Consider the following 14,451-nt stretch of genomic DNA (forward strand, 5'->3'; position numbering starts at 1 on the left):
AAAAAAATCACGGCTAAATGAGATAGCCGGCTATTTTAAACTATGTTTTGTACCCATTATTTTCAGCTACCAGGAAACTTCAAACTGGAATCTCTACTGTAAAACTGCTTATTTTTTCAACTCTATGAACTTTCAGAACTTCTGCAGTACCACAGTTTTCATCCCGGCATTGCTTTGTTTATAGGAGACCCAATAGGGTTTGGTTCACTGGTAGACAATGAAGTTAGCGAGGCATCTCAATGATCTCATACAATTAGTCCACCATTAGTGATCACAACATATGCAACATCAAACCGGATAGCCAATGAACCACCGCTATTCATCAGCACAACATATACAGTATCACATTTCTACACCACTGAACACAAAGTCAATAGCCACAGTTTAAACATGAAAAGAGGTTCTGAAGATGACCCATTCCTGCACCTTGCTCAACGACATGACTATATAGAGCCCTGGTGGGAGCATAGAGCATCATAACACAGAGCAAAGAACTCGGCAAGGGCATCCTCACCAAGATCCCTTTGTCACCGCTTTGCATACCCAGCCTGCCAAACCCTAACTGGCAAGCACTTCAAGCAGAAATGCCCAGTCCACAATATCAAACTAGTGAGCATACCGGACTGCACAAAGTTTGAGCATACATCACTGCATTGGACAATGGAGTTCCGATGGGAACCAGACAATTTGTGGCAGATAAGTCCACACTAAACACCCTAACTTAAAGTCTCGGAGGCCTCCATCACATCCGTTTTGATGATGGGCAAGCACAATGTACAGAACAGACTAGTGAAACCATAAGATGAACTTTCGCATACATACAACTTGAACATCATTATTTGTGCATTGCAAAACAGATCACAATAACAATGTTTATTCCTACAGAATCAGAGGTTGCCTCCCTAAGAGGCTTTCCCCAACACAATCAGAGATTGAAGGTCATCACAAAAATGGGACAAGTTCAACAACCAGCACAGCCAAAAATTCAATCAACTCTAGAGACAACAGCAGAAAACTACTTCACGCCATCAAACATGTCAACACGGTACACTTTGTACAAGATGACAAACAATCTTACATTCTCCGACGAGGAAACCAATGCGTCTTGTGGAAGTTGACAACAAAGCTCAATAAAAAGCTAAACCAATATGAATGCAGTCAATAACAATTAACTATGCATAAAGAAATGACTAAAAAATCACATAGACATGACTTGTGGTTTTAATCGAAACATGAGTAAGTTCCAAAAAGACAGACTGACAATGTTATGCTACCGAACATACCAATCAACTCCTTAACATTGGAACTGAATGTTAACTAATAAACAACAGAACGGTCAGATTTACAACACAACCATATCACAAGACATTCTACTGAACTACAGAACAGGTCACAAGACATTCAACTGAACTACAGAACACGTGCATGCTTGGTACGCTCTGAAACTGAACTACACAACTTATTTCGCAATGCCAAAAACACACAGATCACCTTGCATGCAAGTAAGGATCATATATGACATCATCCAGTAGAACAGTCATTTTAACCATTGCAATCAAATTGGCCGATAATAATGGCAATGGAGTAAATAAATTACTCAGGTGACAGGATCATTTCAATATAGAACAGGATGAATAACTCAAACATAAGTCGAATTCAACAGAACAAAAGATGATTGAACAACAGCCACAACATTACATGCTAGTAAGCATCATATAGGACATCACCCACTAAAACAACTTATCTTAACCATTTCAAAGCATACTGCCCCAAATATGACAATAGAGTAGATAAATTTCTCATATGCCAGGATCACATCAACATAAGTATAGAGCAAGACGAATAACTCAAACATAATTGGAATTCAACAGCACTTGATAATATCCATGACGACACGACATCAAAACGAAAAGTAGGCACACCAATAAAGGTGCAGGTGTTCTGTTCCAAAATTCTACTTCAATACGACAAGACAGACAGACATAAATTGAGAGCTAACGAGAACCTTCTTCTTTTTTCTTCTTCTTCTTCTTCTTCTCTCCGGGCAAGAGTAGAGCGAAGCAGCCTACGCCTTCTGGTTGTAGACGTAGGTGAGGCCGCACTTACCGCAGTAGTGGCGGTCGAAGTGGTTGGCCATGAAGGTTCCAGCGCCGCACTCGGCGTTGGGGCACTCCTTGCGGAGGCGGGTTACCTTGCCGGTGGAGTCGTCAACCTTGTAGAACTGCAGCAGGGCGAGCTTGACCTTCTTGTGCTTGTGCTTTTGCTTCTTGGGCTTGGTGTAGGTCTTCTTCTTGCGCTTCTTGGCGCCTCCGCGCAGACGGAGCACCAGGTGCAGCGTCGACTCCTTCTGGATGTTGTAGTCGGCGAGGGTGCGGCCGTCCTCCAGCTGCTTACCGGCGAAGATGAGCCGCTGCTGGTCCGGGGGGATGCCCTCCTTGTCCTGGATCTTGGCCTTCACGTTGTCGATGGTGTCCGAGGACTCCACCTCCAACGTGATGGTCTTCCCCGTCAGGGTCTTCACGAAGATCTGCATCTTGGCCGGCGGCCGCTGCAGCGGCGGCCTACCTACCTGGGGCGACGGTGGTGGTTCGCGGCGGCGGCGGGGTGGAGGCGGGTAGGGTTTAGCAGATGGAGAGAGAGAGGTGATACTTATATAGGTGTGGTGAGGTGGCTTTCGCCGTTCGATTTCGTTGGGTTTGATCGGATGGGCCTGGGAGTGCTTATTGGGCCTTATAGGCTTTTTAGTTGGGCCGCTGGTAATTAACTCCCCCAATTCGAGTTTTCCTTGGTGTCCTCTGTTCTCTCTCGTTGCGCCGACGCGTTCCTCCGGTTCCGCCGCCGAGCCGAAGCCAGCGCCAACTACCGCCGCCGCAGCGCCGGCGAGGTATCTTGAGACCACGCTGAGGATGGCTTCGAGCAGTTCCGCCGGAGAAGTGGGCGGTTCAGGTACGGATTTCCAGCCGAATCTGGGGCAGCGTGTAGCGCTTCTCTTCCTTAGCGGGCGATTGAAATCAGTAACAGAGAATAGGCGTCGGCTTGTGAGATTTGTGTGCTTCCTGTCCACCCTTGTTGTTTTGGATCTAGATTGTTGTCACTGCGTATGAGTTTTTCGTCTGCAGTTCGAAAGAAACTATTCATTCATGCTGGATTCTGATGAAGTCCCAAATACTAGCACAGTACTGTACATCCCAATTTGGCAAGTTCCTACTTCTAATCTTACTTTTAGTACTTGAACTAGGATGCGTATAGAGTAATGGTCGTACGATTGGGTTGCAGTGTTGCTAATTCGATATGGAAATTGATTTTTATTATTGAACTGACTGTCCAGTGAGAGGATAGCTTAATCCTAGTAATGCCTAGAGCTTTTGAATAATTTGTAGGCGCACAACATTATCTGTTCTCCTCTCCTCCAGTTGCTTCCCCTCTCCATCCATAGTCTAGCACTATCCCAGCGGGTCAGCCCCTTCCCTCTCCCATGAACTGCCACTAAGTCTGCCACCACAGGCGCCATCCCCGACCGCCTCCACCTCCAATACTTCATACCCCGTCCACCTCCGAACCATCATTCGCAACCACAGCCGCTGTTGATTACGACCACATCTCGGCTGCTGGCTGCAACCAGATCTGGCAGCCTTGGCAACGCAGCTGCTTTAGATATCCTCTAGTGCTGCTTCGTTTAATTGAGGAGCACTCTAAATTTGCTGATTATATTTCTGAATAATGATTCTACTTTTCTCATAGTTCAAACCAAATGCGTTTATGCTTATAGGCACTACTCTGAAACTAGTGTATATGCTATTTGAATTCAAAGCATGGTGCAAAGGTTGAATAAAAAAGAAAGTAAAACTTATGCTAAAATTTTCAACATTTCACAAATAGTGCAGCTAAAGCCTTATCAGACCACAAACAATGCTGTAAGCATGGGCCTTTTTTCCAGTCAGCAGTTATGTGCTCGAGTTATTCTCATCTTGCTCATGTTAATTCCAGGGTCCAAACTTGTGGTTGGAGATGAAATACTGCCAAGTTCTGGAAATGCTAATAACTCAGAGCAACAGCTTCATGATACTGGTGCGTATTGTTAATTCATCTCCATGCTTGATTGTCTCTTCTCTGAGTTGATTCTGCACACATTAATCAGGATCTGTTCCTTCAGATAATTTCTTCAGATTCGAGAATATGAAATTGCTATGTGTATGATTATATGCTTCATAGTATGATGGAGTTGTTGTCCATGTTGTTGCATTTCGGTTATACTTGTCTTTTTTACTTGATATTACACAATAAGTACTAACCACTAACCGTTTGGGACTTTTGAATTTTCTGTACTTCCTCCGTACTTGACATGGACATGGTATCCGACATGCAACTTTGACCATTATTTCTCATATGAATATACTAGCAAAAGTTTATGAGTGTCATATTATGAAAACAAATTGATAAAACATCTGATTGTATTGATTTCACATGACCAAACAAAATATTTATATATATAATATGAGGCAAAGCTAGAGAAATTTTCAGCATTCTAGGATGTCATCTATTTTTGGATGGACCCATGGGTGGATCCAGCATCTCTCCAGCCTGGGCTTGCCAGCGGCACTGTATTAAAGCCAGTGTTTTTTTCATGTTGATTAGAACGAAATTTAGCATCCTAGCACTTCTAATTTGTAGTTTGCTCAGACTTCGAAATTCTTGTGTGCCATTATTAGACAGGTGTAATATTTTCATAATAATTATTGGATCCTTAATTTGTTATCTGACAAGTGGGGCATGGATAGGAGAACATCAGTCAAAGAGATATTTGTGGCAATACTGTTTTTCTGTGAACATGAACTTCTGTAGGCCACCTGCTTCTCAGAATTGTACTTACGGTATGCTGAATGAAGTTCTCTGCTGCATGGTCCATGTTGAGCTTTTGACAGCATAGTGTAATTAGTGTAATAACATCTCATGCCTGTTTGGTCCTTATGCATAGTTTGTTATTTTTATTCGACAAATGCTTCTGTAGATGTAAGCACATGGCGTGAAGCTTCATTTTTTGGCAGACACAAAATCACGTGTGGAGGATGTTTGGAAGAAAATGAACAGCGGTTTGCCTGTGAAGATGCCCAAACCTGCGATGAATAAACTCAATACAGGAGCAAAAGAAAAGAAAAGTAAGGCGACAAATGTGAGTAATCTTTATGGTATAACCGTGTTGTCAAGCTGATGCTCAAAATGTTTTGTATTCTATTACAATTGTCGGTAGCCTTATACTTAATTGTTTTATTTTTTAATAGTTAACTTTCTTTCTTTGATTTTTTTTTTTGTAGAATTGGATGAGCGTTCTGGGCATTGCACCAAGTAAGGCATCTACAATTAATCAAGTCCCAAACAATGGGCAACAACAGACACAGCATGAGACAAGTGAGGATGCCAAAAAGCTTGCGGCAAATGCTCTTGCAGCTGTCAGAGATGCAGCTGCTGCTTCTGGAAAAGGGAAAGTGGAGGTAAAGCCATACTGTCAGCATCATGCCATTATTTTTTATTATTATTGACCAATGTTTAAGTGGAGCTTTCATCTAAATATTTGTGCCGGCAGATCGCAAATGTGTAGCTATTTTTTTCTTACATTGTTGCTTATTACTCTATCTTCATTCTTGTAGAGTAGTTTAAGTACAACTGGCATAGAAGTCTGGAACAACACGGATAGTTGCGGATAGGGATGACAAACTTTGTATGATTTGCGCATCTGAAAAAAAAATCATGTGACATTGCTAATATTATAGTTTGTCTGACCCAACAGATAACTGAGGTAAGGGACTTCGCTGGCAAGGATATTGAGATCAAGAAACTTGTAGACGCCGATTCAAAGGAAGCGGTTGAGAAGGCTAAGGGAGCGGGTGCATCCCCGTCTGCCGTCGACAATATCCTGGAGCAGATAAGGAAGAAACAGAAGCTTAGTGTCCTGGACAAGACGAAGAAAGACTGGGGAGAGTATAAGGTAGAGAACAAGGTGGAGGAGGAGCTGGGCGCTTACAAGAAGAGCTCGAACCAGTACCTTGATAGGCAGTCGTTCTTACAGAGAGCTGATTATAGAGAGTTTGAGCGCGAGAGAGACGCTCGCTTGTCATTGATGGCGAAGCGGAAGAGCGAGGGTATGCAGGATGATGATGTGTAGGCTTGGTTAAAATATGCATCATCTTTGCCTTCGGATGTACTTGTAGCGACATTCTTTCGAGATAATGGTACTATGTTGCGCAATGTGAATGAACAAGACACCTATACATTTTTGACAATTCATTGTTTTTTACATGAATCTGCAACAGGATCGATCAGGTCCTATCATAGTTCGGAAGTTTCAGAACAAGTATTTCCGTATACTCGGTAACTGGTTTGAAAAAGAAATTGATAGTACAATGATTTTTTCTGCATGAATACTTGCAAATATATATATGTGATTAGAACAACAATAAGAAATTAAGAAGAAGATGAGTTGTCTTTCGATTTTCCTTTTAAACTTGACATTTGGAAACGATATGCTGTGCTCTGACTCGGACAGTACGATCCGCTACTGAAAGCTCAGCCTGAGCAACAGCAACACAGCACGTCAGCACGCTAGAGTGTGGAAAGCTTCCTGTGGTCACCAAAAAAACACAGCAGTTACAGAACCATACATCGAACCAGACACACCGTCACGGGCTAAGGAGCGGCCATGGCTACGGGAGCTTCCTGCTACTACCACCCCGCCGCGGGTAGGGGCAACCCCTCCTCGCCATCTCTGGGCCTCAGGCCATCACAGAGCAAGGTGGTCTTCACCAGCGGCGGCGGCGGCGGCAGCAGGTGGTGGATGAGAAGGAGGAGAGGGGAAGGGATGACGAGCCGCGGCAGCATCAGCATCAGCAGGGCAAGAGCGAGGCCTGCCTTGTTCTCCCCTGTGGCCATGGAGTGGCAGGAGTGCAGGTATCCCTACCACTCCAAATCCATGCCAGTGATGCCTTGCTAGACAGGGGTTCGATGTTGCCTGTTGGATTGCTATTACCAATTGGGGGAATTACTTAGCTGGGATTTTAGCTCACGATTGTGTTAGCCTATTGCTGGTGCCTGATTGGATAGGACCTATTCAGTATTTGCTGAGTCATGGTGTAAAGAGATGCAAAGTTCACTTCTAAGTGGAGTTATAATCTTTCAAGGCTAAATGAATCTAGTGTTGATAGGCTACTGGGACAAGGCTCCTACCTAATCATGCATATAAAGCCTGGCCTCCATTTCAAACAGCCTTGATTGCACTCAAGACATCAGCTTGCCCTTCTTTTTGTATGTGATAATCTGAATCATGGTAGTCATTTCAAACAACCTTCATTGTGCTCGATAAGTTGAGCTTGCTGAAAGTTCGATTCTTATCTGCAATGCATATTTTCTTTCATCTGCTGTCTCCACCTTGTGACTGAATGTTGTCTCCATACAGTGCGGAGATCGAAGTTGATGTTCCATGTTCAGTGGCCTATCAGTGTTACTCGGAAAGAGAGACTATTCCTCAATGGATGCCATTCATATCAACTGTCGAGGTGGTCGTTAAGCTCTTCTTCTAGGGCATTTTTATTTTTTTAACAGTCCCATGCTTGGAGGCTGAATTTTTCATACCTTGACTGGATAGTAGTACGCATTTTACCAATACATTCAGAGGGATGGGCAAATATTCTCTTTTTCTGATCCATGATTATGTTAATAAAGCATAGAAATAATGCATAAAAATAGGATAACCAAGCACACATAAGCTTTCATTCGAAAAACCAAAACAAACACTCATGATTTTCTTAGTTCACCTAGTCTGTGTCCCACTTTTAGGCTCATAAACAACTTCCCATTTTCTTTAACATGGTATGAGCATACAATTTATAACTAATAACTTCCCTCTTATTTTTTATCTACATTCCAGTGTAGTCGTGTAGATGTGTGTCATCCACATTCCATCGTGTAGATGAATATTCAAGTCTTTTGGATCTTTGTGCCTATTCATGGCTCACACTGGCATTTAAACAAGTACAGCAAGTTAGCAATGTCCTTTCTTACAAAACGGAAACTTTGCAGTGACATATCTCAAGTAGAGCACTTTTTAGTCACGTATATGTGCGTTCCCATAGATGTGTAGAAGCTGCTCTGGCCATATTATGTGTGGCCTCCGTAGATTTTTTCTGTTTTGTTTCCCTCTTCCTATGTATCCATCATCACCCACTAACATTCACTATATCTAGAACCTAGTGATGTTAACTATATGTGAATAACTGATATGGCTCTTCTGTGCTGTTTTCTTTTCATTAGCTTGGTTTTCTATAAACTGGGCTTTGTTTTTCCGTTTCAGCACACATGACTATGCATATAACAATTTACAGGTCCTTGAAGATAAACCAGATCTTTCACGTTGGACCTTGAAGTATGCGATACTCGGTCAGGATGTAGAATTTTCTTGGCTTGCCCGAAACATGACAGTAAGTATGCTATGACAAAGCTGCTACCATTCTTAGAGTGAATATTCAGTAATAAAAAAATCTTCTGTACCAGCCTACTAAAAATCAAAAGATCCATTGGCGGTCTCTTGAAGGTCTTCCTAACAGGTGATTATTCAACAAATCCGAACTTACATACATAAAGAAATATCTTAATTCTGTTATTTCAATTTATAGTGCTTCAGCCACTTGGTTAGGTTAAGTACAACAACTTAGTGTTCACTCCATGGAGCAAGCTACCTTTTGATTTATTTGGATAAGCGCAACAAATTTCATTGCAGGGGTGCTGTCCGATTCTTCCCTAAGAGTCCATCATCTTGTAGAGTACAGGTGAGCATTCTGCCCTATGAATTTGACAGTTCTTGCTGTAACTGTAATGAGTTTTAGTTCTTCAAAATTTGAGCTTCAATCATCACTGTGTGCAGCTAACAGTGGCCTACGAAGTTCCTGAAATTCTGAATCCAGTAGCATCTGTAAGTCACCCCTATATTTATTTATTTTGCAGTGGTCCCTTGTTTTAAGATTACGTTGTTGCAAACCCATGAATTGAGCAATCCAATTATGCTTCAGGCACTAAAACCATTTCTAGAAGGGTTACTCTTCAATGGGCTGGAACGTTTCGTGGCTTATGCAAAGCAGCAGTATAGCAAGACCCTAAAGTCTTGACGAGATTTGTACTCAGCAATAAGAATTTCAGTTCCATCCACAATTGATGTAAAATTTGCATATCACTAGTTGTGTCAGGTCAAGAACCTGAAGAGAAATACAAGATAGCAAATAAAATGTTGCAAGTTTGATTCTGACAGTCACTACGTGTCTTGTTTGATGATTAGCCTGGTACTAGCATGTGCAAGTCAAAATGCATATTATCCATGATTTTGATGAGTAGATAAAATCTCAGCAAAAGCTGGTCTTGTATTCGTCATTTTGGCCCAGAATGCTTATTGTAACCCTGATGCTGGACAGTTCCGCAGAAGCAAATGCAGTAGTGGAGGATTGACAGAGGAGTAACGACATAACCAAATGTACATCTACAGACTACAGAAAAGACCAAAAAGATTGCATGCCTCTTCAGTCTATCACACAGCCCACAATTTGACCAGAAACGCATCCAGTACTAATTTATGGACACTCACTGACTCGCACACCGATGTAGCTGCAAGATATTATTGGAAGCAGATGTAGGACCTAAGCAGACAAAATTCATTGGCATGCTCCCAGCAAGAAAAAAAATTCAGTGGCAGTAGAATCGTTGCACCGGCAATTGTCAATTCACAGTATTCGCTGACAAGGCAAAATGACAAGTATAGCCTTTTTGTTCCCAATACATCCAAAATTATTACGGAGTAGAAAACTTTGGAACTTGCAGGGACAGGCAATTTGGACGATTAATACAAAAACGAAAAAAATCATATGTGGATGGCCTTGGAGAAGGTTTGCAAGCAAGCCTCCTTGAGAGCTTCGCTCACAGTGGGATGTGCATGGCATGTTCGGGCAACATCTTCGCTCGATGCTCCATACTGCATGGCAAGGGCAGCTTCGTGGATGATTTCTCCAGCATTCTGCGCCATTATGTGCACACCAAGAATCTTGTCAGTTTCTTTATCAGCCACGACCTTAACCAACCCCTCAGCATCATCAATAGCCTTTGCACGGCTGTTTGCCAACAGGGGGAATTTGCCAACCCGGTAGGCAATTCCTGAGGCCTTCACCTGCTCCTCTGTCTTCCCAACAGATGCAACCTCTGGGTGTGTGTAAACAACACCAGGCACCAAATCATAGTCAACGTGGCCTTCCTTGCCAGCAAGGAACTCAACACATGCCACACCATCTTCTTCAGCTTTGTGGGCAAGCATGGGCCCAGGGATGGCATCACCAATTGCATACACTCCATTCACATTGGTCTTGAAGCGCTTATCAACAAGGATCCTGCCAGCCTTGTCTGTCTCAACCCCAAGAGCCTCCAACCCAAGGCCAGAAGTATATGGGGTTCTCCCAGCAGAGACAAGAACAATATCTGCTTCGAGGATGCTCTGCTCACCTCCAGCTGCAGGCTCAAGTGTTAGCTTTACACCATCTCCACTGGTATCAACTCCGACTACCTTTGTCTTGAGCATAAACTTCATTTTCTGCTTCTCCAACATGCGCTGGAACTGCTTCCGAATTTCACCATCCATTGATGGGACTATGTCTGGCGCAAATTCAACAACAGTAACCTGTGATCCAAGACGGTTCCAGACTGAACCCATTTCCAGGCCAATGTAACCAGCTCCAATAACAACCATTTTCTTCGGGATACCTGACAAGCACAGGGCACCAGTAGATGAGACAATCTTCTTCTCATCAATTGTAATTCCAGGGAGTGATTTTACGTCCGATCCAGTGGCAATGATTATGTTTTTCCCTTTGATAACAGTGCTACCACCATCAACCAAATCAACCGATACTTCTGAGGGGGAAGCAAGTTTCCCGAAGCCTTTCACATAGGTAACTTTGTTCTTCTTAAAGAGGCCTTCAATTCCTTTTGTTAATCCTGCCACAGCCTTGTCTTTCTGCGCCATCATGGCAGGAAGATCCACTTCCAGATTAGATATTTTTACTCCATGGTGTGCAAAAGAAGTCCTTGCTTCGTGGTACATATGAGAAGAGTGCAACAGAGCCTGGATAACAGAAGCACAGAAAGAAGTTAGACATGTTCCCAGTAAAAGCACATCTGCAAGGATATATCACTGAAGTGGATAATTCTCTAGTTGCATTAGATCACATAACAGAACTACATCAACATGCTTTAGATCCTAGACAGAGATGCTCATCTTATACTAAGAGTTGTAAGCTACAGCATAACCTTATGTTCAAGCTATACCAGGGATATGCCTGTAAGGAAAGATGTTTATTGCAAAAAGAAGTTTAGCTTGTATATCCATACAATGAGCATGCGTCTGTATGAGCCAATTGAATCATATATTGTAGCTACAGGAAGAGTTGAAATGTAGATGTTTAGCTCCCACATAGAAGATGGGACTTATTGCTTTAAAAGGGACAGTATTATGGTCAACTGGTGGAGAAAAACTACAGAAAGCCCTTTGCTCATTTTACCATCATTGTTAGCAAGGTCCAAGAACAACATCCATTTAACCTCACTAGTGAACAGATAATTTATAGGAGAATAACGCATAATATTACATATATGATAAATGAAGGATCAAGACATGATTCTCTGAATAACCTACAAAAGTTATACAAAAAACTTACAAGTAGCACAACACAGGAGGGCTACATGGGATATTGTCGCATAACATCAAAGAGAGCAATCAAGAATAGAGCATCCAAGGAAAAATATTAAGATTTATTAACTGGAAATTATCACGAGTCGAGCATAAAAATATACCACGACAACGACACTTCATTTCAAACAAACTACAGTCCAACAAAAGTACAAATCTCAAAATGCTGCCAAGCAGATTTTTGTTTTCTACAGCAAATTCTTCCAACAAGATAAATTTACACACATTGAAAACTAATAATGTACTAAATATAGAAATTAAATATATGATGCTGGTCATAAATCTTGCTTTCTTCAGAAACATAAGAAACTACTATATCCCATAGATAAATAAATAAATAGCAACAAAGCAAACAAAAATAATTTACTCAGATGATGCTTAAAAGTTGGAATAATACTGGGCACTAAATTAAAGGCTTGCTGTCCACGCAAATGATAGCCAACCAAATCTCGAGGTGGAAGAAATTTACAAACGGTTCATATAACTGGTATTCCGTGTAATTTTAAATTGGGCAACAGAGAAAATGCAGAGGACCTCTAATCCTGCTGGCTAATCGTGCCAACAAGAACTCAATAAACAACCTGAAAAACCGCAAACTCAAACCCATAGTTCATTAAACACAATCGCGCGCATCGCATGAAGAAAAGAAATGGCACACGGACCAAACCGAAATGAACCTATAAAAGCCGTAACAGATCTACCACCCAGCGCAATGGCGCCGCGAACGGAAGGAATCGAGAGGGCGTCACCTTGGAGGGGATGCAGCCGACGTTGAGGCAGGTCCCGCCGAGGGTGCCCCGCTTCTCGATGCATGTAGTCTTGAGGCCCAGCTGCGCCGCCTTGATCGCCGCCACGTACCCTCCGGGCCCGCCGCCAACCACCACGACGTCGCTCTCCTCCCCCGCCGCCGCGGCCGCCGCGTACGCCCTCCCCGCGGACAGCGCCGCCGCCCCGGGGGCGTGCGGCCGCCGCAGCACGGCCTCCGCGGCCCTCCGCCTCGCCAGGATCGCCAGCGCCATCTCTCCTCCCGCTTCGCTTCGCTTCGGCGTTCTCTTTTTCACAGAAGAGGAGAGATTGGGAGGGAGAGAAGAGAAGAGAAGAAGGGACGGGGGCAGGGCAAATGGCAAGCGCCTATTGCGGCTGCGTGTGGGACCCGGCCAGAGATAGGGCGCCCCCTCGCTGGGTCGCTCCTGGCCCTACGATGCCACCAAAACATGCTTCCAGCTAAGCAAATCAAACCTAGAGCTAACCTAATCATATTTTTCTCTGCGGGAGAATAATAAGAATGTGTTCTACGACTTTACGAAACCTTGACTTGAAAATACCTTCTATTTTATGGTTAACAAAAATGATAAAATCTGACCGAATTTGGAGGTTTAAAATTTTGCATTGTTCACTACTTTACATGTCAAAAAAAATTATGCAGCCCAAAATACTGGGTATTTCAATATTTTTCTTTTTAGTGGAGTACATTATTTCCTACATCTAGATTTTTTTCTTTAAACTTTTTGAAACGTTCAAACGCTGTTTTTGAACCGTTCGAAAAAGGGCTCAGTGTAGCTCGGGATCCGAGCATCGATACTCCCTCCATCCTAATAAAGAATATGTTAGTTGTAATGGTATTTATCCAAACATATTATCATTTTGCTTTTGAAACAGATATTTACTGACTATATCATAGAATAAAACTGATCTTTCTTTAAAACTAACATCTCCTCCTCGATATCATTTGTCATTTGTTGTCAAAGACCATATCCTACCTTTCAGAGTCTCTCGTATGTAGTACGCTCTCTGTTCGCTTTTACAAAATAGATGCGTCTTTATATATTCATACATTTCAATCTGCATTAGTTTATATATATTAAAATATATCAATAATAATCAGAAGAAGAACAATCTAACACATTCAATTAAACTCACAAATATGTGGTCTTACGACAATTTCCAGTTGACGGTAGCCCTTTGGAATTTTTTGATTATTCGCTGGTGAGCTGATCTCGTAGGGCAATCTACTCTCTTCGTTTCAAAATAATTATCGTAGATTTCTACATATATACACAATAAAACATGATTAGATATGTGTAAATCTAGATAAATCCGCAACACATATTTTCAAACGAAGGGCGTATAAAATAGAACCATTTTAAAGGGTCTCTTAAAATAAAACAAGGTCAGAAGTATTTTTTTCAATACATTTTGTCAATAAGAACGAGTCTAGCTATATGACACCGAATACTCTCTTTGGATCTCATGCTCCAATGACACCTTTAATTCAAAATATTCAAAAACTATATCGCTAAGTTTCAAAGAAAAAATTAGATGTAGTTAATAGTATACCATACAGGCATACAAAATCGCAACCCTACATCCCTTGAAGTTTAGGCTACAAGAGACCTGCTATGTCGTGGGACAAAAATTGTCCGATCCATGTAAGAAGCAACATATGCAAGTAGGGCTGTAAACGGATCGGATCGTATCCGATTTTTGCTCATACCATATTCTTTACCGTATATTCTTTCGGATTTGGATCGAAACGTATATTGATCGGTTTCGGATTCGAATGTGGATTGAATTGGAAATGGGGCGGACTCGGACCCGAAACAAAATAGTCGGATATATGCTCTCATCGGTAGATAGTTATAGTTCTTCCAAATCTAAAGAGAGGTTTAAACTTATAGTCT

At 42.2% G+C, this 14,451-nt stretch overlaps 4 protein-coding genes across 5 annotated transcripts; 2 read left to right on the forward strand and 2 right to left on the reverse strand.

Annotated features, from left to right (window-relative positions):
* Positions 1 to 1,843: 1,843 nt before the first annotated feature.
* LOC124662680 (ubiquitin-40S ribosomal protein S27a) lies at positions 1,844 to 2,575 on the reverse strand. Its single transcript, XM_047200487.1, has one exon. The coding sequence runs from the start codon at positions 2,531 to 2,533 to the stop codon at positions 2,066 to 2,068; it is 468 nt and encodes a 155-aa protein (XP_047056443.1). The 5' UTR covers positions 2,534 to 2,575; the 3' UTR covers positions 1,844 to 2,065.
* A 245-nt stretch (positions 2,576 to 2,820) lies between these two features.
* Positions 2,821 to 6,283, forward strand: LOC124662676 (craniofacial development protein 1-like). 2 transcript variants are annotated; one of them, XM_047200482.1, is made up of 5 exons: positions 2,821 to 2,946; positions 3,988 to 4,068; positions 5,046 to 5,170; positions 5,313 to 5,489; positions 5,786 to 6,283. In XM_047200482.1, the coding sequence occupies exons 1-5, from the start codon at positions 2,907 to 2,909 to the stop codon at positions 6,158 to 6,160; spliced, it is 798 nt and encodes a 265-aa protein (XP_047056438.1). In that variant the 5' UTR covers positions 2,821 to 2,906; the 3' UTR covers positions 6,161 to 6,283. The 2 variants fall into 2 exon arrangements, with proteins under 2 accessions (XP_047056438.1, XP_047056439.1); XM_047200483.1 differs by lacking the exon at positions 2,821 to 2,946 and having other exon boundaries at positions 5,009 to 5,170.
* A 349-nt stretch (positions 6,284 to 6,632) lies between these two features.
* Positions 6,633 to 9,291, forward strand: LOC124662679. The gene is made up of 7 exons (XM_047200486.1): positions 6,633 to 6,942; positions 7,448 to 7,547; positions 8,373 to 8,468; positions 8,542 to 8,594; positions 8,768 to 8,816; positions 8,912 to 8,959; positions 9,057 to 9,291. The coding sequence occupies exons 1-7, from the start codon at positions 6,695 to 6,697 to the stop codon at positions 9,150 to 9,152; spliced, it is 690 nt and encodes a 229-aa protein (XP_047056442.1). The 5' UTR covers positions 6,633 to 6,694; the 3' UTR covers positions 9,153 to 9,291.
* A 428-nt stretch (positions 9,292 to 9,719) lies between these two features.
* LOC124662671 (dihydrolipoyl dehydrogenase 1, mitochondrial-like) lies at positions 9,720 to 12,804 on the reverse strand. Its single transcript, XM_047200475.1, has 2 exons — positions 12,520 to 12,804; positions 9,720 to 11,146 (listed from the first exon to the last, which is right to left on the reverse strand). The coding sequence occupies exons 1-2, from the start codon at positions 12,787 to 12,789 to the stop codon at positions 9,896 to 9,898; spliced, it is 1,521 nt and encodes a 506-aa protein (XP_047056431.1). The 5' UTR covers positions 12,790 to 12,804; the 3' UTR covers positions 9,720 to 9,895.
* Between the last annotated feature and the right edge of the window lie 1,647 nt (positions 12,805 to 14,451).

Source organism: Lolium rigidum, chromosome 6 (genome assembly GCF_022539505.1).
Source record: "Lolium rigidum isolate FL_2022 chromosome 6, APGP_CSIRO_Lrig_0.1, whole genome shotgun sequence".
NCBI lineage: Eukaryota > Viridiplantae > Streptophyta > Magnoliopsida > Poales > Poaceae > Lolium > Lolium rigidum.